The sequence below is a fragment of the Anguilla rostrata genome, chromosome 13 (genome assembly GCF_018555375.3).
Source record: "Anguilla rostrata isolate EN2019 chromosome 13, ASM1855537v3, whole genome shotgun sequence".
Lineage (NCBI taxonomy): Eukaryota > Metazoa > Chordata > Actinopteri > Anguilliformes > Anguillidae > Anguilla > Anguilla rostrata.
Window position 1 is genome coordinate 14,935,673 of NC_057945.1, and position 25,077 is coordinate 14,960,749.

The following is a 25,077-nucleotide window of genomic DNA, read 5'->3' on the forward strand; positions in this document are numbered from 1 at the left end:
CACATTCAGACAGTAAGTCTTGCTTTATATTTTTAAGGTTAATTTTATTATCAAGCGTTTCACTACAAAGAAATTTTTCTTACTCCACTGACAAATCATAGTACTTCTTTTCATCACCACCGCCCCCCCCCCCGCCCCCAAGTCATGCTTACTTTTTAAGCAAGAACACTACTATAAAACATTAAGAGGAATTAAGGGACAGTTAACGAGATCATCGCTGCAAACCAAAAGCGATTACATTCAGCATGAATCAGCATTAGTGGAAGCTCAGAGGACACGCTGTCAGGCTATAGGACACATCTACTGCACATTCACACAGGCACACAAACACACCCCCCCCCCCCACCAACCTGCAACTCAACAGCTCCCTCTTCTCCACCTGAGTCCCCGTTTACCGACCCCTCCCACCCCCCACCTGCCTGTTGTCTCCCGGGGCCGGATGTACAGAAGCTGTTTGGGTTTCTATCGCGCGGGACTAAGACGGGGCAAGATGGAACCTATACTCTGAAAGTCCCCATCAACACGCTGTGTGGTCCCTCCATCCTGCAGGAGTCCTGATCTAAGCCTGGCTTCAGTCCTCCGGGCAGTTCCTGAAGAGATTCCAATGGGTTTTTTTTTGTTGTTTTTTCACTACTTCAATTTGGCCCCCTTGTAGACAGGAAACCGTATCATGCCCGTACGGACCGTTTCCCTGGACTCAGCACGCTACGCATTTAAGCCCCGGCCACCGCGCCCAGCCATGGCTCTGTGCACTCTCTGTAACGGGGTCACGCATGTCAAAGGTCACCCATTAAGAGGGAAAACAGAGAAAAGTGCAGGGTCAATTTGCCATTCATCGGCCAGCAAAGAAGGGATATAGGCCATCTTTGGATGCAGGGTTGGACAAGGGTCTCAATTCTGTACTCAAGTGTGTTCTCCTCTCTCTCTCTCACACACATACACACACATGCACACAACCTCACACCAGTTCCTGTACGGAGTGTAGGGAGTGCATTATGTAAGAGCCAATAAGAAAACTGAGGTGATGGGTATGTACTTCTGGGATTAAAATCTGAATACACTGAATACACTCTCTACAAACCACCATCAGCTAAACCAGAGGACTCTATTTCCCCAGCGGCCACCCAAGATAAATATTTGATCTAGCACGATGTATTTGCCAAGCAGGTGTGTGTGCCACCTGTTGTCAATTCAGACGGCTTTAAAAACACCTACCCCCCCTCTTAAGGAGGGACAAAGTGTGTACAGCAGCACCCCAAGGCCTTCTGGGAAATTTCTCAAACAGGGATGCTGACGCCTACACTAAAGTGTACCTCCCCGAACTCCGCCATGTTCCTCAGAGGTAAATGAAAACTGAAAAATTTGCCACACTATTTCTGAATATGTAAGAAACGCTAAAGAGGTAGCTTAGCCCACAGGGATCCCATTACCCGTTCGCCACGGCAACCAAGTTTGTTTTGGCCACGTTGTGTTACAGAACACACGATTCTGGTCTCAGCCTTTGGGAAACCTGGCTCCTGCGGCCACCTGCTCTGCTTCTCTCAGCGTGTCGTATCAGCGTGCCGGGCAAAAAGATTTGTGTTCCAGGGCTGTTTCGTTTGTTTCGTTTAGCCAAGCAGAATGTAGAAGAAGGTTGAAACGCAACTCACAGAAACGGTTGCATTTGACACAAACGTACACCCCTAAACACCAAAACTTTGTTTCTTGAGGAAATCGTTGTGGTAGGGTGGGCGTGGTTTTGCGTTGGCTGCAGAGAGAGAGTGGGCGGGGCGGCTCTCGGAACTCTGCGCCACGGCTGTTGGGGTTTATTAATCAGCACGGATAGTTAATTGTTTGATTGATTGACAATGTGCTGATTACCTCGACAGTGAGCCTGGACGTTTAAAAGCGGCTCGACAGAGAGAGAAGCGGGAGAACTGGAGGAGGAAGAAGAGCTGACGGGCAGTCAGCCGTGAATTGGAACCGATACCTTGTGTATTGTGTATTGTGTATTGCGTATTGCGTATTGCGAACAGAAAGCCGCGTGGCGGCCGGAAAATAAAAAGACGCAGTCGCGTCCTGAAAAAGAACTTGTCTCTCTCTCATCTCTCAAACGAGCGGTAGCACTCAGTTTGCTACAATCGTCCTCCACGAAAAGAAATTTCAGAGAATTCGGGATTAGAAAACTATGGAATGGAATGAAATGTTTACTGCAGTCTCCAACTATTTATCCTTAAGTGAGCTGGTAGGCCTGTGGGGATTGAGGACGCTATGTTTGCACGAGAGAGAATATGCAGAGCCGTTTCTGGCGGGGAAAACATGAAAAGGAAAAAAATAACTTCCTCACACCTAAAAGTGTGTTGAGAACAGGTGAGCAGGCGAAGAAATCTCCCACACACTGCTATTCATGTGAACGTTTCAGTCAACAGAATGCTAACACTAGTATAAATACCTCCAAAATTTCCAACCGGTTTGTGTAAGTTTAATCTTCGAGCATAAAAGAGGAAAGGAGCCATTGTTTAAAGTCAAAGCCTTCGCTGCTCAGCCCATAAAATGTCAACAGTAATTTCCCTCGGAAAGCGGAAGGCAGAACCAGGTGTTTTCAGGGTGAAAAACCTTCCCCTTCAGCTGGCGACACAAAGGAGCAGGTCTGCCATTAGGCCTGCTCTGTGCATGAGGGAAATTCATGGATGGAAGACGAGTGAACGGCTATTTCTAATGAAATAACAAAAAAACGAAGACATAAAATAATAAACAAAAAAAACAAAGACAATTGGCGATTGTATTGTTCCATCTTTTTGTACGGTACATTTTGATGAGATACTATTAGCCGTTCTTTGCGTTCCTCAAGGACTTTTCTGTTCCATTCTGTTGGCTTTCAGCTTGGCTTCACATGGCAGGGGTAGCGTGGAAAGAGATTACAGAACAGACTCTCTCTGTCGCCTCTCTCTCCTGTGTCTTTGTCACGGTCAGGTTGGCGGTCAGGGAAGGGCGGAGCCTCTGTGGGACGTCTGTGAGGGTTTTGGGGTGGGAGGGGGGCGGGGGGAGAGCTCTCTGGACGAAGGTGACACTGAGCCCGTCACCTCTCTGAGTCTGACAGCTTTCCCAGGACGCTCAGCGGGTGTCATCGCCGCGGGAGACCGCCTTGGCACGGGGCCAGCCCCGGTCCTCCAGACCTCAGTTCAACCGCGGCGGAGGAGAGAGTAACCCTTACCGCGCCACGGAGCCGCCAACCCACGGACACATCCGTTAACGCTAAAGATCGGCTTTCGTTTCTTTTTTTTTTTGTTTGTTTACGTTAAACGATATGACCGTCTCGTGCTGGGTTCGTCGTTCCCACAGTTCTGACTGGCTGCGGAGAAACAGCTCACGGACCTTTTTCTGCGAAACACCCACCCTTCCTTCGTTTAAAGGACCCGAAGCGCCGTGTTGTGAAAAGCCTGCGGTGGCTGAAGAGCGAGAACAAAAGGCAGCCAGGGTCTGCGCTGCCTCGGGGCTTTCCCCCACAAAAAAATCTGTTCAGAAAAGAGGCCTCCAAGGCCGGAGACTCAACAGGGTTAAGCCCTCAGCTCCTTAGCCTGTGTGCTGCCGAAGAAACCCCCCACCCCTTCCGCCCCCCCACCCCACCCCCCAACACCATATGGATCTAATCGGGCAAGAACTCACCAGCTGGGGCCTCCAACAGTCACCTGTGACAGGAGAAGGGGACAGAAGGCTGAGGGTTCTCTTCCAAGCGAGAGACAATGTGTTTTCAAGGGAAAGGAAAAGGGGGGGGGGGGTATGAGACTCGGAACACGGCAGGGAAAGAGAGAGAGAGAGAGAGAGAGAGAGAGAGAGGACTTGGGTGCAAACAAAGCCTGCACCTGGCCCCAGCCCGTCCGCACGCAGCGACAATGCGCGGCACATCTGTTCCTGCCCCCCCCCACCCCCACACACACACACACTCCCCCTCTCTCCACCCCCCTCTCTCTCTCCCCTCTCCCAAAATAAAGCAACAGGTTTCTGTTTCCCCCCGGAAAAGGAGACAACAAACACAGGTTCATCCCCCCACCAACCCAACCTAGTGGTTTGTTCTGCAACCCACCCTCCGACCCCAGTGGTTTGTTCCCCCCCACCACCCACCCCACTCCAGTGGTTCGTTCACAGAATGAGCCCATGGTGTCAGCTCTGCGATGAGCTCAAACCTACATCATGCCCATTTCTACCACTCTCTTTCTGACTACATTTTGACAACAGGATAATCCTTCGAGACCATCGACTGCCCTCCAGATGAACCTCAAATAAAGATGGACTGCAGTCGAGAAGGAATTCTTGACCAAGACAAAAAGATAACAGACAAAAGATTGCGGGGAGTTAATAATTTGCAGATCGGCTGAACTCACTGAAAACACTGTAACACTGATGAGTTACTGTCGAAAGCACACCATTGTTCATTAGGTGGTCCTTGTCTGCTGAATGTCAGGCTGAAGTGTTTTATTTTGATGAAACATTTGAGTGAACAGGGTCAAAATGTGGCAGAAGGGTTCCTTTTTTTCCCCTCCCGAAAACAAATAAAGCTGGATACTTTATGCACCATGAGCTACTCCACCCCCATAAATCAACTCCCCCAGAGACTGTACCCGTCTTTCAAGAAATAGCCTAATTCAATTCGCAGATTCAAACAATACCATCTCCATCAACGCGAATCAGCTGGTTGATTACTGAAGTGACATCAATCGTCATTAGCATCCCTGTGGCTGAGGACACGCAGCTGCGGCTGGCGTTTCGTGACGGTATGGGAGAAGAGCAGGTCGTCACCTCGAATGACACCACAAGGAAAACTCTGGCTTGAAGTACTATTTGTAAAATCGCCATTGCCGTTGCCCACTGAATTCATATACATTAGCCACGCTAAACTGAGCCCAGCTTCGAGCCAAGCTCCAATTGCATATAAATGCCAAGTTCTAATTCTGTGATATGTTCCGGATAATTCCTCTAAAAGTCCAAGTCTCCAGTTTTCGCCATTCCCCGGTCTTGTCCCCAACCCCAGCGGTCAGTATGAATCTCACTTTTTTATAATTAAATTAAATACAACAACAATAATAACAATAAACATAATTATCGTCATCATTTTCATTAGTAGCAGCATTATCATTACTATAAGCACTACTGTAGATAAATAACTGTGACCACAGGTGGGAGCAGGTGAAGACGGAGCGCAGTCATCTGTTGGGTTTCTGCGGGCGAAGGCGTGGGGGCCCACAGGGGGCTGTTTGTTTAGTGACTCCTCCGCTGCGTTCTGCTAGGCACAGCCCGTCCGACTCACCGCGTTCAGACCAGGCCAGAAAAGCAACAGCGCTCCGTTTCAGATGGAAGGGGGCGGGGGCGCGGGTGGAGGAGAAATTAGTTCGCGCGTTAAGGGTGGCTAAAAACAGACGGGTCCAAAATAATAAAAATGAAAATTCCCTTGGTATTTACTTGGTTTTCGTCGCACACGCGAGGCTGAAAATTACCGCGCGTGTTTTTCTTGGCTCGGACAGACGCTTCAGTGTTCGCAGTGACGCTCCATCTGGCCGGGTGCCAAGATAAATACGGTACGTTTGAGAAAGGAGCGCGGGTCGCCGTTAAATCCGTTCCTGTATGTTAAATGTGCGCCTTCGCCACGGGCACACTGCAAGCTCGGGACCCCCGCGAGCCGAGTTTTCTTAGAGCAAGCTAATTCCTTCTGCTAACAATTATAAAAATATAAACGGCGACGTCACGGAGCTACAATTGCCAGTGAAATAATCGCGGATGGAAAAACAATTACTGGCGTCTTCCCGAGCGGGGCCAGAAGCCAGATGGCTGAAATATTTCCCATCAGAACCGGAGAGAGCGGCACGCAGAGACAACCGAACCCTTCAGAGACTAGAGGTTTCCGTGGAGAGGGTGCAAAGGGGTCACGTCAAACTCCATGTCCTGGGTCACCCGCGCACTCCTACGTGCCAGAAATGCTGGAGCGGTGTGGTGGGCGGGGGGGGGGGGTCTCTCTGTTCCCCTTCGGTAGATTCAAATCTCAGGCGTTTTCTACCTGACCGCTGTAAACACCACCTGCACTCGAATCGGCACGCTTGGCGGAGCTCATGGTTGGGTTCACCAAATGTTGAGCGGCTTTTTGCCGAAGTGGACACGCTTCCCAAAACTGTCAGTGCCACCAGTTAAAACCCTCTTCCAGTTCCCACTACCTCAATGCGAGCATTAATAAAAAAGACAAAGTAAACAATAACACAAGCACTATGGTCAGACTATCGAAAAAGACTTTGATAAAAGGTCTTTAGTATCCCTAAAAATGAAGGTTATCCAAGGATCACTTCCTTCAGTTTCAATCCACTCCCCAACCATTTAAAATTGTTAAATTTCATTGAGCCATTTATATTTAAAAATAATCTGTCAAAATTTTGTTATTTTCATAAACAAGTTACATTACATTACATTACATTACAGGCTTTTGGCAGACGCTCTTATCCAGAGCGACGTACAACAAAGTGTATAACCATAACCAGGAACAAGTATGACGAAACCCCTAGAGAGAAGTACCGGTCCAAGTACAGGGAACAACCGCATAGTTCAACTTGGACAAGTTAGTTCTATTCTACTGGACTTCAGGAACACCTTGCAAAACCTGAGAGGATTATGGGAGGTGAAGTGGTTCACTGGCCAGGTGAGTCAAACAGACACCTATCAGAGGTGGGGGTAAGGATCCTTACGTGGCGTAAGGATCATTCAAACACAGGACGGCACCGGGGAACCAGAACGCAGGCCAAATCCACCCCCGTTAAGCCAGCCCAGCCAGCAGCTTATCGGCTCACCGTGTTACGGTCCCCCTCTGCTCTCCGCGGCTAATCGATTCTCCCTCCAATCAGTCACCCGTGTCCCTCGTGCCACACGTCTCTCTCAACCCCGAGGCTTCCCCCGGAAAGACGATCCCGCGCAATTACACGAAGCGTTCGAGGTCAGACGGCGCGGGTGGAGCTCACGCCCGCGGCCCTTTCATCCGAGCGACAGACGAGACCACCTCGCATGAACCGGTCGACGCGCGCAGCGCCGCGAACGGCCATGAATCACAGGCCAGGCGCGGCCGCGCGGGGAAGAGGTCAAGAGAGCTCACCCGACAAACGTTACAAAGATCTGACGATCCACTTAACCCGGCCGCAGACCCCCTTTTGTTTCTCCGGATGGCCCAGTGAAATTCTCCACCCGGACAGCTGGGAGTCTGAAACGCTACGCTTATGAAACGCGACGCGAGCCGGTCACCAGAAACCAGTGAAACCAGGACGTGACGCGTCCAGGTGCTAGAACGCTTAGCGGACTCAGAGCAGGGAAGGTCATAGAAGGCTTAGTGGACTGAGAAGAGGGAAGGTCATAGAACGCTTAGCGGTCTCAAAGGAGGGAATGTCATAGAAGGCTTAGTGGACTCAGAGGAGGGAAGGTCGTAGAACGCTTAGCAGACACGCTTAGAGCGTGTGCGTATGCATATATATCTGAAGATTATCAAATATTTGCAAAGATCCAACAGGTCACACTCTCTCAAAACATCCATTACTGTTCAGCTGTCAGCAAGTGAGGACAAGTGAGGACGGCTCCACAGCGTATCTGAAGACGTCCTGAGGACGTCTCAGAAGCGAGTCCCTCATTGGCTGAGACACAGTTAAGGAAGCAGGCTGCTGGTGTCATCAAGCTGTTTGGCTGAGCCGACGGCGAGTCGAGGCACAAGGAGGCCAACCTGAACTCACTGCTCTGCACTTTCAGAAAGATACAGAGACAGGGAAGGAAGACAGCTGTGCTCAAGAATAAAAGAGCCTGTGTGAATGTGTGGTGTGTGTGTGTGTGTGTGTGTACGCGTGCCTATGTGTATAGGTAGGTGTGTCTGTGTGTCATGTAGGAGGATTTACTTATATAATTTGTTTTCTCTTTTTCTTCAAAAATGGAAACTTACGCTATAACTCATCACACAGCGTTTGTGCCATAACTCTTCAGTTGTGCTGGAGAAAGCTGGGAAGCGGGCAGTGAGGTTTGGTGGTCTGGGGGCCTGTTTCGTTTAATGTAATTCATTCCTCGTGGAACACCCCCCCCCCCCCCATCCATCCATCCCACCCCATGACTGGGGGCGAAGGCCTAACGTAAAGCAGAACGGGTTAAAGAGAACGTGGAGCCGAGCGGAGGAGTCTAGGAGACCAGCGCCTCCCGGTCACGTGGCGGGGGGGGGGACTGGGGACTGGGGCCAAGACAAACACCCTCCCTGGAGGTCAGGAGATGATAGATTATGGGGACGAGGGGCGGGGGGGGCACAGTCTCCATGTCTACCTGCGCGACCCTGCCTGACAAATTTCACCCTAACGACAGGGGGGCCTATGAGGCACAGTATGTACTTGCACAAAGGGTACCTTGTTCACCTAGCCAATTCAAAACACACATGCGCATGCACACACACTCACGCACACACACATATATACATGCCATACACACACGCGTATGCACACAGACACACATATAGGCTACATGCCATGCACACACACACACACGCATGCATGCACACACACGTACACGCCATACACACACGCATATATACACACGTACACACAACACGCATACACACACACACAGACTCACACACACAGCAAGCGTACATACACAAACACACCCTGCAAAGACATGGGATGTGCAGACCAATCCAGCACAGTATGAAAACACACACACACACCCCCACACACACAGGCTTAGGTACAGTCCACTGGACTACCAGGCCTCTGTGATCAGGACCTGCTCCAGGCCATCCAGGGGGCAAACGCATTACGACAGCCAGCCTCGTTTCATCCAGGACCGAGCCTCTGTGCCGACCAGTCCCTCCAACGAGAGAGAGCTCACGGGTCACTTAGCAGGGCGCAAGCCATTAGCCTAATCCCTGCCTTCTTCCCCGAGCCCCCCGCTCAGGACATCCAGCTAGTCCTTCGCCTCCTTCTCCGTACCGTCCCGAAGGAGGTCCTTCAAAAATGGAGCACCCCGGGACATAAGGCCCATTCAGTCTCGCACGCCCGCGCGCAGTAAGACGGTCGTTTCCGCCGGAGACGGTTTCTGACTGGGACCGGGTCCCCAATCCGGCAGGCCACGGAGCCACCGGTACGCCCGGTCCAGCGGCCGGAACTGATCTGCTGCATCCTGTCCCGCGCTTTCGCAGGCGCCGCCAACATAAAAAAAACCCTAAACGCCCGCCCGCCGAGAGAGAGACGGGGAGTGCGAGCGCTCTTTCCGCAGAGGTCAAAGTTCACCAGGCAACTGCGCGTGACGTCGACAACTTTATCAAGGTTCCAATAAATTTCTTGCGGGAGCACTTTGAAGTCCATTAGACACCCACTCAGAGAGCTCCGAGGCAGGGATGTGGTGATCTAAATGAGTAAATCAGCGGAGGGACTGTTCAGGAGCACATGTAGCGTGTTGTGTGGGCAGCTAAGTGCAAAAAGCATAAAGGAAGCGTAATGCAGCACTTTCTAACATATCTTCAAATTCTTTCATTTTAACACAACGATGGAAATGACGTTTCGTGGTTAAGACGCTGGGCTTGTAACCCTTGTAAAAAGGTTGCAGGTTTGATTCCGAGGCACGGCAATGTCGTCGCACCCCTTGAGCGAGGCACTACATGTATTTGTCTTAGAAAACGTGACTTGCGCGCCGGGTGAGAGGCGTGGAAAGCGCTGACGTGCAGGAGCGCGGGCGGCCTGCGGGAGCGGAGCGGAGACAGAAGCGGGGAGGCTGTAGCGCCGTCTCCGTGCCAAACGCGAGCGCGCTCAGAGAGAGGACAGGCCGCCGCTGTCAGAGTGACGATCTCCAGGCTCCCCGCCCCGCCCACCCCCACCCCCCGAGGCTCCGCCGCGCCATCTCCCGCCAAGCCACCCCAGCGCCGGACCCGCCGAGCTGAGCCTGTCCAGGACACCGCCGTCACCTCCCCCCAACTCCCACCCCCATCTCAGGGGGTGAATCAAAAACAGGCCTCTGCTCTGCTTCTCTACCTGCACCAACCCCCCCCCCCCCATCCTTCCCAAACTTTTTCCATCTCAAGGGTTCAGGAGGATGTGAACCCAACCAGGACTTCTTCTTCAGTAGCCAAGGAGACCTGCTCAAAACCTGCAAACCCTCCAATTATGTCTTCAGCTCCAAAACACACCTACAGAGCAGAAACCTGGGGTGCGCAGCCTGAGCCAGCCCATCAACAGGTTTCACTCATTAAAGAGCCGCTGATTTGCTGTTTGCCCGGCATGTACAACTCCAACCCCCCCCCCCCCCCCCCGAGTTTCTATTCCCCATCGAAACTAATATCATTTTCAAGCCCCGATTGTAAATTTCACTTTCAATGTGAAGACAACTGCTGATGCCACTTAGCGAAGCAGCCCGAGGTGCTTTTCAGTGACTTTAAGCAGGGGCGTCCTGGCAGAGTTAATACCGCGGAGCTCAGTGCACTCCGAGACCCATGGAAGAGCGATGAATAAAACCTGGCATACGCAAGGGGCCATTCAAGAAAGAGATGAGCAGCATGCCCCCGTCTCCCCTCCTCTCTTTTTTTAATTCTCATTTTTGACAAAATAATCAGTAGCAACCCTGGCAACCAACTGCATCGCTCCACACTTACAAGGGGAATGAATTATCGGTAAACAAACTGATAGATCTGCCCCGTCTTGGCATCTGAACACTGCACATGGAAGGAACTTTATGCGCAGATTCTGGATGCAAAAATGACACCGACTATCAAAGGGCACGTACTTTCTCCATGAAAAACAGTGTCATTTGCAAAGACAACCGTTGGTATTTTTTAAATCCAACAATATTCAGCTCATTAAAAAAAATCTATGGACCATCGCTTCAGAAAAGAGAAACCAAGGTTACAAATAGCACTAGTTTCAAATGGACAGAGCAGCCAAAACAGCAAATTCTCGACATTTCTTTCAGTTAAAAAACACTCTCTCCGCAAGCCTCTCCTTAAAGAGATGAAATAACGAGCCTGGGGCGACAAAATGTCAGCCCGCTAGGACACAGTAAATGGCATTATAGAAAACGCACACACACACACACACACACACACACACACACACACAGATACACGCACGCACACACACACACACAGAAAGAAAGAAGCAGAACATGTTGCTCCTCACCTCCTCCCTGTTGTGGCTCAGTCGCTCGCCTCTCTCTTTTTGACTGCAGCACGTTTGTCTCCTTCCTGCTTTCTCTCGCTCTCTCTCTCTCTCTCGCTCTCGCTCCCCTCTCTCCACGCCTTCATATGTCAGGCATGTGTTTGCGTTCCCACATATGTGAGCTCCAGCGCAGCCCGAGCGGCTCGGCCAAAGCCAAGGAAACACAGATGGGTCCCAGATGGAAAAAGGATATCCAAGCAGACCAGTCCTCCCCCCACCTCTCTCTCTCTCTCTCTCTCTCGCCAGCACCTCCCCCCCCGCTCCCCCCCACCTTTTCTCTCACAGACACTTTCCTCTGTTTCCAAGGGCTGGCTGCCAGGCTGACGACACGGGCGAGGCCACGCCCCCCCTCCGTGGAACTCAGCCAATCTGCTGCTAATCTATTTAATGTATTTACCGACGGGCCTCGTAATTAACATAACTAATTGCTCTGGCACGCACGGGCAAAACAAAAGCCGTGCCAATTCCAAACGTGGGGGTGGGGGGGTTAACTGCCGTTCTCAGTCACAAAAATAGTGACTTTTTGTGATTTCACGGCCGTGCTTTTTATTCTTATTCATTTTTACGTTTTGTTTCGGCCCCTGAATAGCACTTGGATTGCCTGGTTCTAATCCAAAGTGTACAGCTGCTGGATGTGTCTGCAGAGAGAGAGAGAGAGTGATCCATGAAATAGCCTCCCCCTACTGATTGTGGAGTACGTGGGGAAGAGTCTGATTGATTAATCTGGCCGCAGTGCAGACGTAACTACACTCCAAATATTAGTTCTGCTGACCTGGTGACCTCTCTCCTAGCATGTAAAACTATAGGCAAGGGATTTCTGATTCACTCGTAACAATAAATCAGCAGTGAAAAGTCTTTTCTGTTTTATTGACTATGCACTCCCTGAAAAGGAGCAGCCCCTTTGAGGAAAAATAAAAGTGCAGCCAGTTTTTCTTTTTGTTTATTATCCATCGCCTGCGGTATAAAGCGTAATGGGGTATTTAGCCCAGGCCCTGCTTGCGCCAGTGACACCGTAGGTGCGCAGACGCAGCGACGGTGCGGGTCCATTTGGCTTCTGCAATCGTCTGCACTTGTGGTCACGGTTTTCCGGTCAGACCTCCACAGCAGGTTGCCACTGGTTGTTTACTGCCATACTTCGCAGAAAGCAGAGAACAGAACATTCCAGTAAACACTCGGCTGCACTGGTGTGTGTGTGTGTGTGTATGTGTGTGTATGTGTGTGCGTGCGCACGTGCATGCCCACTCACGCCAGCTTATACAAGTAAAACACACTGTACTTTGACAATAAATAAATGTGAGTGACCACATGCATGCACGTACCACATGCAGCCTACTCAGTGAGGGTAAATGGGAGGACTATGACGGTAGGTAAGGGAATGCTACTCTCACTTGTTTTCACGTGCAATTGTTACACACTGTGAAAGGTTAAATGCTGAGGTCTGTTTTCTGGAATGCACAAACCTAAAGCCTGTTAGAGTTCAAGTCATAAAATTACAGTCAGCTGCAGTCCTGCTGCTTTTAAATGACACCAGTTGATTGTTTTTCATTTGCTCAGCAGGGCCCGTCGTCCAGCGTTCTGGCCTTGTTTTACGCTTTTATATAAACAGCAGGATTTTATTATCTGCGACGCTAGTAAAGTAGCACCTAAACTCAATACAACAACGAGCCACAGCATCCACATTTCCAGTCTTGAGCCTTACGTCCAGACACCAACCGCGAGCGTGGCTTTAGCGTCATATTCAAATTCCATAAAACATTAAGCCTATGCCCCTGCAAAGAGAGCAAGAGAGAGGGCGAGCATAATCGGAAGTCCTTAGGAAGAGGCCAGCCGAAGCTACTAAAGTGGCCTACAGTTGAACCAGAGCCAGCATCTTGGGACATTGGTGCAGCAGCTGGGTGGCCATGCCACTGAAGACAAGCGGGGGCAACTACGCAGCGGGTAACGTAGGCTACTCTCAGAGGCGCCGCGAACCGCAGTGCAGCCGGCTTCCTGGCTTTGCGCAGGGGTAACGTTTTAAAAACGCACGAAACAGCGCTGTGTTTATTTTGTCAAAGAAATCGATACTAGAAAGCGGACGTATGGAATCACTTCACTTTAACTCCGTCCTGCAGCTGCAAACCATTGGAACTTACTGCAGGAGAAAAGCCCTCTCTCTACCCACAGAATGAGACGTCCCAGCGAACCCTCGCCATCTGGTTTTGTTCAAACGCAGGCCCGGGAACATTTACTTTTAGAAAAATAAACACGATATTACAGCGACCGCTTCGCGCACCGAGACTGGAGCTCAAAGGCAGATTAGGCTGAGGAGGGCAAGGGGCGGAAAAATCATTATTTCGCTTCTCTGTCCTCCTCGGGAAGGTTGCGTGGAAGGGGATAGGAGAAAAAAAAATACCTGGGGGCTAGATCACGGTAGGGTATGGAAAAAAAAGACGCGCCCCTCGAGCTTAATGAAAATTAATGCAGTCAGTCTAAATCACGTCTGTTAACAAGGACACCTTTTTATGCCTTTTATTGGTCTTTGTCTGCTACAACACGTTCGTAGTTTAGGTTAATCATAAGAATGATTGATCTTCCATTCCTGAACGTCAGTCTGTAATTGATGGCTCGCTTCACCTCTACAGTAAGTGGAACAATAGCAGCCTGATTGCTGTTTCCCGGTCACCACTCAGCAATTAATAGCATTCGTCACCTGGACGTCTGCTGCATTGCTAAAGACTAGAATGGTTAGCATTACGAATTAGCCTAAGTGATCAACATACTTCATTTGTAAGTGAATGTTTACGTTGGGTAGATTGTCGGACTGATGGTCCGACTACTGTAGACTTACACTAATGAAGTTCAGAAAGTATCTGATTCAAAAGCAATTCATAGAATCGCTGATAGGCTCTTTCGCAGTTGTGGACACGCATCTTTTCAGCCTCCTAGAACCGCAAGGTCGCATGGGATTGGACAAGTAGCGCTCTTGAAAGGGAACGTTAGCTTCGCAAGCAAGACGGAAAATGCAATGCTTTCAACCCACCTATCCGCCCACAGACATTCAACTCATGATAAAAAAACAACTGGCTATTATAAGGAAATTTTCCAGAAAGTACACCATTAAAACTACTCATTTCCAACAAGGATACAGGTATATTTCCCAAATAAATAACTCAATATTTACTCAGTGTAAACCGCCTAATTCATTTCTGCCAGACGACAAGGGGGGATGCCAATGTTTTAAATCACCAGCTAATTATCAGTCCGTGCTATCAGCTGTAAGTGAAGTCATGGTGCCCTGGCGCTGCAATCTGGGCCAGATTCAGGCCACGGCAGCGGCGTCATCATCTGCGCTGATGCAGAAACACACAAGCACTGGGGGGTGGGGGGGGGACACGCGGAGCCTGTAGGGCGGCGGCCGACGAGGCAGACAGGCTCCTGCGTGTTTGGCATGTGGAGCAGGGCCCCGGAGACCATCTCGTGGTAACCTAAACAGCAATTTTCCCAAATCAAAAAAAAGGGACCATTACCATCACAAAGGTAGCCCAGCAATCCTATCAAGAGGCTGTGTGCGCGGCCACGCCGGTGGTGTGAAGGTTTCCCTCAAAAGACGGCCTGGTTTTAGTGGCTAAATGGGCCAGTTCATTCATGGTCTCTCAGAGGGACCAGAGGGGTGAGAGTCCCCCCCCCCCGCCCTCCCCGGGAGTGGCTGGGACCATGGCACAGAGGGGCCCAGGGCCCCCACAATGGGGTCCTAGCGTTCCCACTATGAATTGCTGCTCAGCGCTGCGTCAGTGCGTGTTCATGCCTTAACTGAGCGTGTTGTGTTGTGCCACTGACCGTACAGGCAGAAAGGGGAGTAAATATTGTATCCTGTATCCATTGTATAAATGTTCATTTCATCGAAGGTGTCAAATGATAAAGTGCGAGGGGAGTTGGACATTTAACCTGCTTTCACTGCTTTACTTCAATGAACAGATTTAAGCAAGTGCTCGATTATTTTTCAGTTTTCCACAAAATAATCAAAACATTTGCTTAAATCTGTTCATTGAAGTAAAGCAAGAAACACCAAAAAAGTATAGAATGAACGCCCATCACACGTCAACTTTGATTTTTATATTAATCTTGTGTCATACATAAATTGCATGTTATGAGTGGTTTAAAAAATGTGCGCATAAGATGCGCAATATTTCAATATGGAGGACAAATTCCCCTAAGTGGTCATGTTAATGAAAAAAAGCTGTCCCGCCCGGATCGTACCGCTGGAGCCTCTCATCTCCGCAGTTTTCCCATCGGCGCCCTAAAAGACGATCGCTCGCGTTTTCCCTCCCGGGCCCAACGCGTCTTTCATTATTCACGCGGCCGAGGCGCAGCCAAAGCACCCCGCTCGCTGGCCCCGTTCCCGCTCGCCGCGTCTCGGGGCCGGGTTTTCCCCGATGCCGCAAGGGGAGCGATTGTGGGCTTCCCCCCCTCGCGGCCCAGGCCCCGGCTCTTCCCAGGTACCGGCCTGAGACGTGAGAAAATTAAACCAAAAAAACACACAAAAAAAACCCTTTCACTGCTTAAAAACCCAGCGGCGGGCGGGGTATTCTCTACTGAGCATGTGCAGAGTCCCCACCCCCAGAAAACCCAGAACGGCCCCTTTTTCTTTATTTTCTCCCGCGTGAGAAGGGCAGCGGAATTCTTACGGAGAAAATCGCATTTTGTGGAAAAGCGGCCGTTTGGTCATGGGGGCTCGCCGCCCACCTGTAGCACCAACGCCACCAATGGGGGGGAGGGGGGCGCCAAACTGAGCACTGCGGTGCACCCTGAATAGGGGACCCCCCTTCGCTTTCAGAACAGCTCATTGTGTTGCTACAACAACCAACTCTCCACCACCCCCCCCCCAAAATATCCCAATGCCCTCCCTCCCCCGCCCCCCCAAAACATTGTTGTCCGCACACTAAACTCTCATTCACATCTCATCTTCAAGACGTTAAACACATACTGAGATTGCCGCAGGCTAAAACTAAATGTCATTGGCTACTATCTTGCCCCCTTCTTGGGCTCAGGCATACAACGCCATTGTGCCCCCCCCCCCCCGCCTCCCCCCCACCTCCCCATATTACCCATAACAAATGGCTCCAGGTTTTTTTCTTTCTGCCTTTCTTCCCCCTCTTGTTCCCCCCTTCTCCTCCCTTCTGGATGAAAGGCAGGCATTGAGCCGGCAGTGGCATTCCAAAACCTCAGCCCACGGCTCCACAGTGTCTGGCTATTCAACACTGCTGGGAGCGATTAGTTTAAGTAAGGCCTGACCCGCCTACTCACCCATGGAAAACCGTCAGATCTCTCCTTACACTCCGGGAGAGGGGAGGACTCAGTGTGTGTGTGTGTGCGTGTGTGTGTGAGTACGTATGTATCTGCGCATACATGTGCCTCTGCGTTCGTACATGTCTGTGCATGCATATTTGTGCGTGCACGTGTTTGTGCGTCCGGTCACACATGTAGCTGTGCACATACGCATTTGCACGGGTTTCTACGTGCACGTTTGCACGCGTGTTTTTTTTTTTGTTTGCACGCGTGTTTTTTTGCGTTCGTGTCTGCGCGCGTACATGCAGCCCCGTCTCCATGCTTCTCCAAAATTTATGCGAGGTGGGTCACACGCTCGCTTGGCTGCTTCTTCCACAAGTTTCCACTGAAGAGCGCCAAGCTCCCCAACGCCAGCCCCGCCCCCCACCACCCCACCCCCCGCTCAATGGTTAAATAATCCAGTAAACAGCACTCAATAGCCCCCTTCTCTACCCCCGTAAAACTATATACCAGATAGAGCTAACAGACCATCTCTCCAAAACCCCAAATATACTCATTATTAAAAGTATATCATTTTGAAAAACGCAGGTCGGGTTTTGTGCCTTGTGCCAGTCAAACCACACTCTCAGCACGTAAAGTGGACTCCTCCTCGTAAGCAAGTACTTGCGGTAAAAAAAGGACTTGAGGAGAGAGAGCTTGTTTCTACACACACACGCACGCATATGAACACACACAAACAGAATTGTCTTCAAGACAACAAACAATAATGTTTCCGATCTTTACCCTACACATAGAAGTCACTTCAACACCCTCCCATATGCATCCTTGCTTGAAAAACCCATGACAAAATGATGTTGAACGATCAGGAAGATCCGGATGGTTTGCCACTGCAAATTTCTAAGGATTCCTTCAGAGCTGTTTGAGAAACGGGCTGATAACGTCCCAGTTCTAAACACCACCGATACTTTATCTCAGGGACCGACTCAAAATGAAACTCAGACTGCGATTTTCTTAGGATCCCTTTCAGAGCAATTTTAGAAATGGGCTGATAAAGTATTGGCGGTGTTTAGAACTGGGACGTCGTCTCAGGACTGGAATGCAAACTCAAAATGAGAAAAGCAACCAGGAAAAACAGACGGGCTGCTGAACTCTACAGGAGATTTTTAAAAAAGCAATGTATACTCCATATGCTTCGCCGGGAGAAATATGTTCACAGACATGGCATAACCGAGCTGAACGCCCACACGAGACCCCCAGAGAGCACACTGCTCTCACCAGGGCATTTACCCGTTACCCTGGCCACCGGATAGGCTGGGAAGGGGAGGGTATCTGATGCATGATGGGTATATCTGGTCACTTCCTCGTCCATCATATCAGCAGGTAACCAAATTGAGGCAGACGTGATTGAATCACTGTGCAGTTGCCTAGCCACTGCCAGGTGCCACAGTCTGAGGGAATGTAGCCCCTTCCATGAGATGCATGCGTTGTCATGGAAGCAGGTTACCAGGTTGAAGACACCCTTTGTCATCCACTGCTAACGTGTGCGTTAGTAATAAGAATACAAGATTTAGAAAAGCATTTCTGCAATGCATTGGAAATCCTGTAAGCGATTCTGATAATCAATTAGAAATAATCACCAATGGTAAATTAGAGCTCCTTAGAATAGGGGCTGAAAACAACCCCACTTTTGAACTGCAAAAAGCTAAAAAGGTATTGTGTCTCTTGTATCAGAATGACATTAAAATTTAGCTGACGCTCTTATCCAGAACGGCTTACAAGGAGTGTTACCAAGGAAAAGGCCTATATTCCTAAATCGCCAACATCAAGTAAATGATTAATGAGAAGTACAATGGTCACGCCAAAACACCCCAGCGATAGGTAATCCCTCACTAGAATTAACATGTGAAAGAGAAGGTAAAAAAAGAATTTTTGGGATCAGAGAATGTAGGGTAGATAGGGTGAAGACCTGGAAGAGAATGGGAATCAGAGTGGAGAAGGGGGGGAGGGGAGGTATTTCCTGAAGAGATGGGTCTTCATGTTCTGACAGAAATGGACAGAATTCTACCAGCAGAAGCATTAAATTAAACGCACATCAGAGGCAGGGGGGGGGGTCCATCCCAGTGCTTCCTCAAAGCTCTGCTACGACACCCCCGGCGAGAAGCTCCTCTTCTGGGTGAAGGGATTACAGTTTGTGTTTTCCTTCCTCCACCTGCAGCTGATCCCATTCTAACCCCCCTCACCCCAACCCCCACCCCTCGGGGCCACAGCAGCTGTGTTGTGCTTCTGCCCGGCGACGGCCACACCTGTGTTTTGCAGGTGTCTCATCTGGAGCGTGCATTGTGAACACCTGGCCGGCCTGTGGGGCTTTTCAAGGACTCAATTACAGGCCTGCAGATAAGGTCTTGCTCTTGGCTCAGCTCTGAATGCCTTTCCCGTGCCTCAGGGGCAGCTCTGTTTAGGCTTGTCAGGGGATGCGCTTTCCAGTGTGCCAGATGCCTGGGATTTTCATTCCCCCAACATACTCTGCAAAATCCCCCATCTTTGATCAGCTCTTATATAAGTGTCCCAAAAACTTTCACCCATACCTCGTTTTAAAATACCTGGCCTATCATTCACTCCCACATATTTTTACTCTGAAATGTCCCTCGTGAATATTTCTGAAGAGGCTACATGTGGGTGGGATTTTCCCCCGATCTGGCAACCCTGGTGCTAACCCACAATGGTGTGCGAATCCTTTCTCTCCCTGACAACCAAGCAGCAACTGCTGCTGCTGCTGCTGGCCCAGTTCCTGGAAGAGGTTCAAAGCTATCTATGGCAGAACTGATTTATTTGATAGTGTGAGTAGCTAGCTGGGGGGAAATGGGAAATTTTCAAGCGAGAATACCAGCATGGGTGCAAGCGCAGAAGCTAGGAGATGTCACGTATTACTGCTCAGAGAATAAGTGGTGTTAATTGATTTTGAGTGTGACCTAACTTCAGCAGAAGCAGGACTGCTGGGTTATACTGTTAAGACAGACCTCCTTCAACATAGTAAAAGTGAATCAGAACACGGGTATATTTGTGGTTTGGGCCCTCATCTCTCAAATACAATTAATCCCGCACCATTCCTTCTTACACACTAAAGAAAGCTCATTAGGTTTGATCTTATAGGCCAGAGAAAGTTTCGGCGAAGGACGTTTCTCACGGTCATTTCAGTTCAACCCAGCACCTGCGATTTTTAAACCGCACATGCAGACACAGCCCCTGAGAGTCTGTTCAGTGATAGAGCCCAAGGCAAACAGAGTGCACACGTGCACTTCCCAAAACACCTGGCGCCGCACAGACACCTGACTCTTTCACAAATACATCGTTTTGCTGTCACGCAGACTGACCAGTTTTTCCTGAAATTACCTCTTTGGTCTCGCTTGCTCACGCTGACATAAACCGAACAGTTACCTTTAAAAGCATGCACTCATTTCGTAGCAGCATTACATAAGAATGCATCTTGTTTTTGTATGAATATAACAACAACAACCTGTTTTCAGCTTAAGGAGCACATTAGCCTGTTCCCTGAAAATATGTAGGCTCAGACATTTTTAAGAATGTATTAATAGAATTTTTTTTAGCTGGACATGCCAAGTATACCCTAACCAACATAAAAGTGATCCTTGATATGGTATTTTAAACCAGGGTTTTTATAAATATTATTATTTTCTCATAGAGCGGCCTTCGAAACGCAGCCGTGGCACAACGGCAAAGTCTAGAATAAGCCTACTGCTGTAACCAGAGCCAAGTTCACACTTGAGAGGAATTAAGCGCTGAGGAGAACAGAAACTGCACACACAAAGCGGCGCGCTCAGCCGGCCGCGGCGGCACGCGAAGGGCAGCGTGGGTGAGAGAAGCCCGCCTGCCAGCGAGGGAGCCGGGCGCGTCAAAGAGCTCGCCCGCCGAATGCCGCCGCTGTCATTAGCCTTCGGTGGCTCTCAGAGGGCGAGCGCGAGCGGGGGTTTCGGCCACGGAAGGCGCGGCCTGCGAGCGCGCAGCTCAGCTGCCCTTCTAGCCGCCCACGGAGAAAGCGATTGTGGCAAATGTCAGGGAAAAACAGCAAGAGAAATAAGGATAGACGAATCCAGGCCCGCCTTTGTTTCAAAATGGTGAGAGCTTTTTTCTTTCTCTTAAGAGCGTAATGTGGAGATAAGAGTGCCTTTCTGAGCACATGTTGCGTCCCATTCAGCCCCCTGTTCAACTGTGACCGTTCTAATTTACCTCTGGGTGACTACTACCATTGTTCTACATCAATGTCCTCATACAAAGGGCAAAAAAATACAAAACCCTCCAGAAAACAGGCCTCTGAAATTCCCACTCATGTGCATAAAGGATCGAGGCGAATTGTGTTAGAAAACACAGGGCAAATTATTTTATAAGCTTTTATATGAAAAAAAAAAAAGAATTACCAACCCATGCGCTCAAAGAAGTTTTTAACAAACTAGGCTATATAACAAATAAATGGTGCGTTGGCTTCTCATAGATAATCATAGAAAGGAAAAACGGGAGCCCGCACTCTTAATGAATATAGATTATGGATGTCTACGCAACAAAAACATTTTCATTTTTATTCCTATTTGGACAAAGACACATGAAGAAAAAAAAACACAATACACCTATCCAACCCTTAAAATTGGTTTCACAAACTATTGAGGCAGTCTAAAAAATATCAAAACAATCAGTTCAGAGTTAGAGTGGAAATTAACTAGATGTTAAAATATTTACTACTTAAAAGACCCTACATTCCTTTGCCAGGTACTAGAAGACCCTTTGAACTGATTCAACGTTAGGCCAACATACAGATTATGTATGCATATTAAAAGAAAAAAAAAACGACTTACAAACTGTGGACAGTGTTCGGGCTGCAATCTCCTCCAGATTGACATTCCAGCGAATGGCTGTGGGCGGGCAAGGCAAAGAAGTACACATCTGGATACAATCAACCCCTCCCCGACACGCTGCGCGTCGCAACAAGAAACAGCTGTGCGGGCCTGTTGTCAATTAATTTGCCGTTCTCAGGACAGTCAATCAGCTCCTGCTTTGAGTTGCTTCAGCAACAACCACCTAGCGCTACGAGGGGATATGAACCTCAAAACCGACTGCAAATCTTTACGAAACAGACGCCACCTGACAGCCCGCGCGTCCAAAGACGCCCAGCGGATTGACTCATGTTTATCAGACCTGAATGTCTGATAGCACCATGGGTAGCCCGGCTAAACGGATGGGATGGCAGGAGGCAGTTGAGTTTGATTTCCTGCCACCACGACGATGGAGCATACATCACAAGAGCATTTATTTTGTGCGTTCATTAAATCATTATTTCCATGTGATTTTCATGTTTATTATCCACGTTTCCGCAAAGACAATGGGTCACTACATTATATTTATTTAGCAGACGCTTTTATCCAAAGCGACGTACAAAAGTGCAAAATGTAGTAGGCTACATTCTGCTCTGTAGCTATGGACAGAGAAAACCCAGGCATTCCAAATAGGACCACGAGCCGGTTTGTATATTGGGAGTGCAAACGGCATTAAGAGAATAAGTTTTGAGGTTTTAATTATATAAATAACACTTCAGCCCAAATGTAAGTACACTGCGTGGGCGAATTCTAGTATTTTCGCGTGCTACCACGCAAAATGGATGAAGGCGACTACGTATGGTAGCATATGCACGGTGTCTTACTGATACTTGATGTCGCTCCAGTTACCCGTGACGCCACCAGATGACCAGTAGACTTACACTGTGCATATAGCTTACTAGGCAGTCTACTGAGGGTGAATTTAGTCCAAGACGCCCCTCTCCAATATGAAAAATTCCCGCAAATGACTAAGGGCCTTCTTGGTTGGATTGCAGACTGCTCTTGGGCCAAAAGCCAATTAGCTAGGTAATGAAAACCTGCAGGCCTCTCCTAATTTCTCTCTTCCTAAAGCCAGTGGTTTGGCTGCCCTCAGTCCCAAAAGAGGAGGAAAATTCTAACCATACATGATCCAACTGCACATGTTTTCCCTGGTTTTGATTGAATCCAGAGACAATCTATTTCCCCCTTTGATATTAGATCCCGGTTTGCACTTATTTCAATAACCTCGATCTATTCGGTAAACATCGCGTGACAACAGGGCTGCGAATAGCCTATTTGAGCACAGCACAAGAGTACGTTACATGTATAGTATTTATACTATGTATGTTAATACGAAATAAAAATATTAACAACGAAAGGCTTTTGTTTTCCATCAATCGGCATCGAATTAATGACACCGGGAACATTACATTCAGTATCAGCGGCAGTGCTGCAACATTTGAATAATTCAAACAAAAATTAAGAAACAAATCTGGTCATTATTAAAATCCAGGTGGTGCAGAAGCACTGCTGCTCTCTAGCGGCTGATAATAATTAAAAATAATTAACGATGTCAAAGTCGTTCAAAATGTAGCGTTCGTCTGGAGAAAGGTCGCTGGGGACAAATACATGCCTCGGGAGAAACAACACTACAATAATGCCCCCAAGCGCATGGTAGCTACCTCACATGCACTTTAATAGGACTTTGCCCTCCCCATGGGGCAAGGAGAGCGGTGGGATTTCTCCTGCTAGATTTAGACTGCCTGGTGTTATTGTCTGGAAAGCCTTCTAAACTCCATATGGTGCAAAACTTAGCCTGATGGACTAATCCCCAGTAGAAAGGGGACTGTTCGAAGTAAAATGCGGAACTCGTGCAAGTGATCCCTGCGTGAGTCTTGCTGAGATGTCAGGGTAGGCTACTTCTATTTGATGATTATTAAAGCTGTTGAATTATGTCACAAAATGTAATGCATATTTTAAATTATGCTAACCTGTCAGTTATGCAAATGGTCCATACACATGGGGCGGTAGGCTACCTGTGTCGGAAGGCCAATTGTGTTCTAAACCTTCAGTTTTTGCAGACCAAGGGCATTTGGCGTGGACTCCACAACCATTCGTTTCGTTGGAGTACTGTTCTTGTGAATGACCGTCAGTCTTTACAACACTTAATTTGCATGTCAAGAACGAGAAAGTAGCCATAAATGCATGGTTCTAGCGTCACTGAGTCAAGTATGTAACCCATTGCACGATCTCTGGCTAACGGATTACTACACGGAACACTGATTTTAAGACAGCGGGGTCGCACACATTTCAAAACGGCTATGTCAGTGGCATAGCGTGTTCCCAAGCAGCTATATGGGTAACTGAAAGTGGCACTTGCTCTCAGTGGCGCCAGCTGTCTATCAGCATGTCTCTAGTTCTCCAGCCAAAGATGTAGTTTGGCTGGAGACGTGCCTTGGATAGACCACAAGTGTAGAAAATAATCTCAATGTATAAAAACAGAGAAAAGCGGCCCAATTCCACGATCACTACAACCAGAAGCGCTAATCAACGTATTTTCCTAACACCACTGCATTCATATTTGTATGACAGTCGTTGTAAAAATAACGAGATGTGGTAATTTTAATTTCCCATTCCAATCCAGATTGAGTTAGCATGAGCCGTAAAACGCTTCTGGTAGAACGCGTTGGGTTACACGTTTATGACTGCAGGCTGCTAGAAATAATCAAGCCCGTTGGCCATGTGCTACGGTTAGTTGCCAAACAAAACGTCAACTTCGAGAGTCCTGCACGATAGGCAAAAAAACCAAAACAATGTCTACTCACATTGAAAAACGCCCGGGATTCCAACCATGTCGGCGACTCCTCTGAAAGCTTGGGAATCGTGTTTACGCAGGTCGGAGTCTACACGCTTTAAATTGAAATTAAAGCGCACTTCGTTGTCCAGTAGGCTAAATAGCTATTCATTCACAACCGTACACACCGATGCTTACCAGCCTACAATCCGTGGAAGCGAATGTAAAGCTGCCACATTCAGCTCGTCCGTCCCTGATGGTTTCAACAGAAAATCTCCAGGGGGAGGGACCTTGGGATCCATCAGCTGCCAACTAAAAGATGGGGACATTGTTTCATTGTTACAGGAGATTAGCGACATATGCAAATAGGCTACTGGCAAGTGCCGCGTATTTGTATACGGCAAAATAATAAACACGTCGGTCTATCACATTTAATTCGGTCGTTGGAAGAGTAAATGCAATATTTGTCGAAAAACCTATAAAACAAATTTATTAAATACTGTTTGTGTAGAAATGCGGAATAACGAAATGCTGTAACACTCTATGAAGGACCGACAAGGAAACGGGCATTAAAATGGTAGTATATTGCGAACTTTAGGGAAACACTACAAAACTACCTGCCATCCCAATATTAGCCAATGATACTTTAAATGTATTTTAGATAAGGCAATGAGGGGTTCTAACACATTGATCTCAAGTGAAACAGTGTATTGTATTAAATTAATCGCAGCACAACTTTGTCGCGAAAGATCGGCTAAAGTATTCGCAGTATCAGCCTGCTAAACCAAATAAAACAGTTGCTAAATTTTCTGACCTTGAAGACGTGGTTACCTTGCCATTAGGCAGATTTTTAACCCAACCTTATCAAGCAGTAAAGTAAGACGAGACATGTATCAATGAAAGTACTTGTTGGATGCTAGTCATTTTATATGTATACTGTAACTGTCTTCATAATGTCAATTAGTTTGTGTGAACT

At 48.5% G+C, this 25,077-nt stretch overlaps 1 protein-coding gene across 5 annotated transcripts in view; it reads right to left on the bottom strand.

The window, feature by feature from the left end:
- The window catches only part of LOC135237691 (protein CBFA2T2-like), a 37,136-nt gene extending 12,713 nt beyond the window's left edge, over positions 1–24,423 (bottom strand). The window contains exon 1 of one of the 5 annotated variants that reach the window (XM_064305054.1): positions 24,300–24,423. Coding sequence is in view for 1 of the 5 variants with exons in the window: in XM_064305050.1 (XP_064161120.1) it covers positions 24,133–24,160 (28 nt within the window). In the remaining 4 variants the exon portion in view is untranslated. The other 4 variants (XM_064305050.1, XM_064305053.1, XM_064305051.1 and 1 more) reach the window with 4 other exon arrangements.
- Positions 24,424–25,077: the final 654 nt, after the last annotated feature.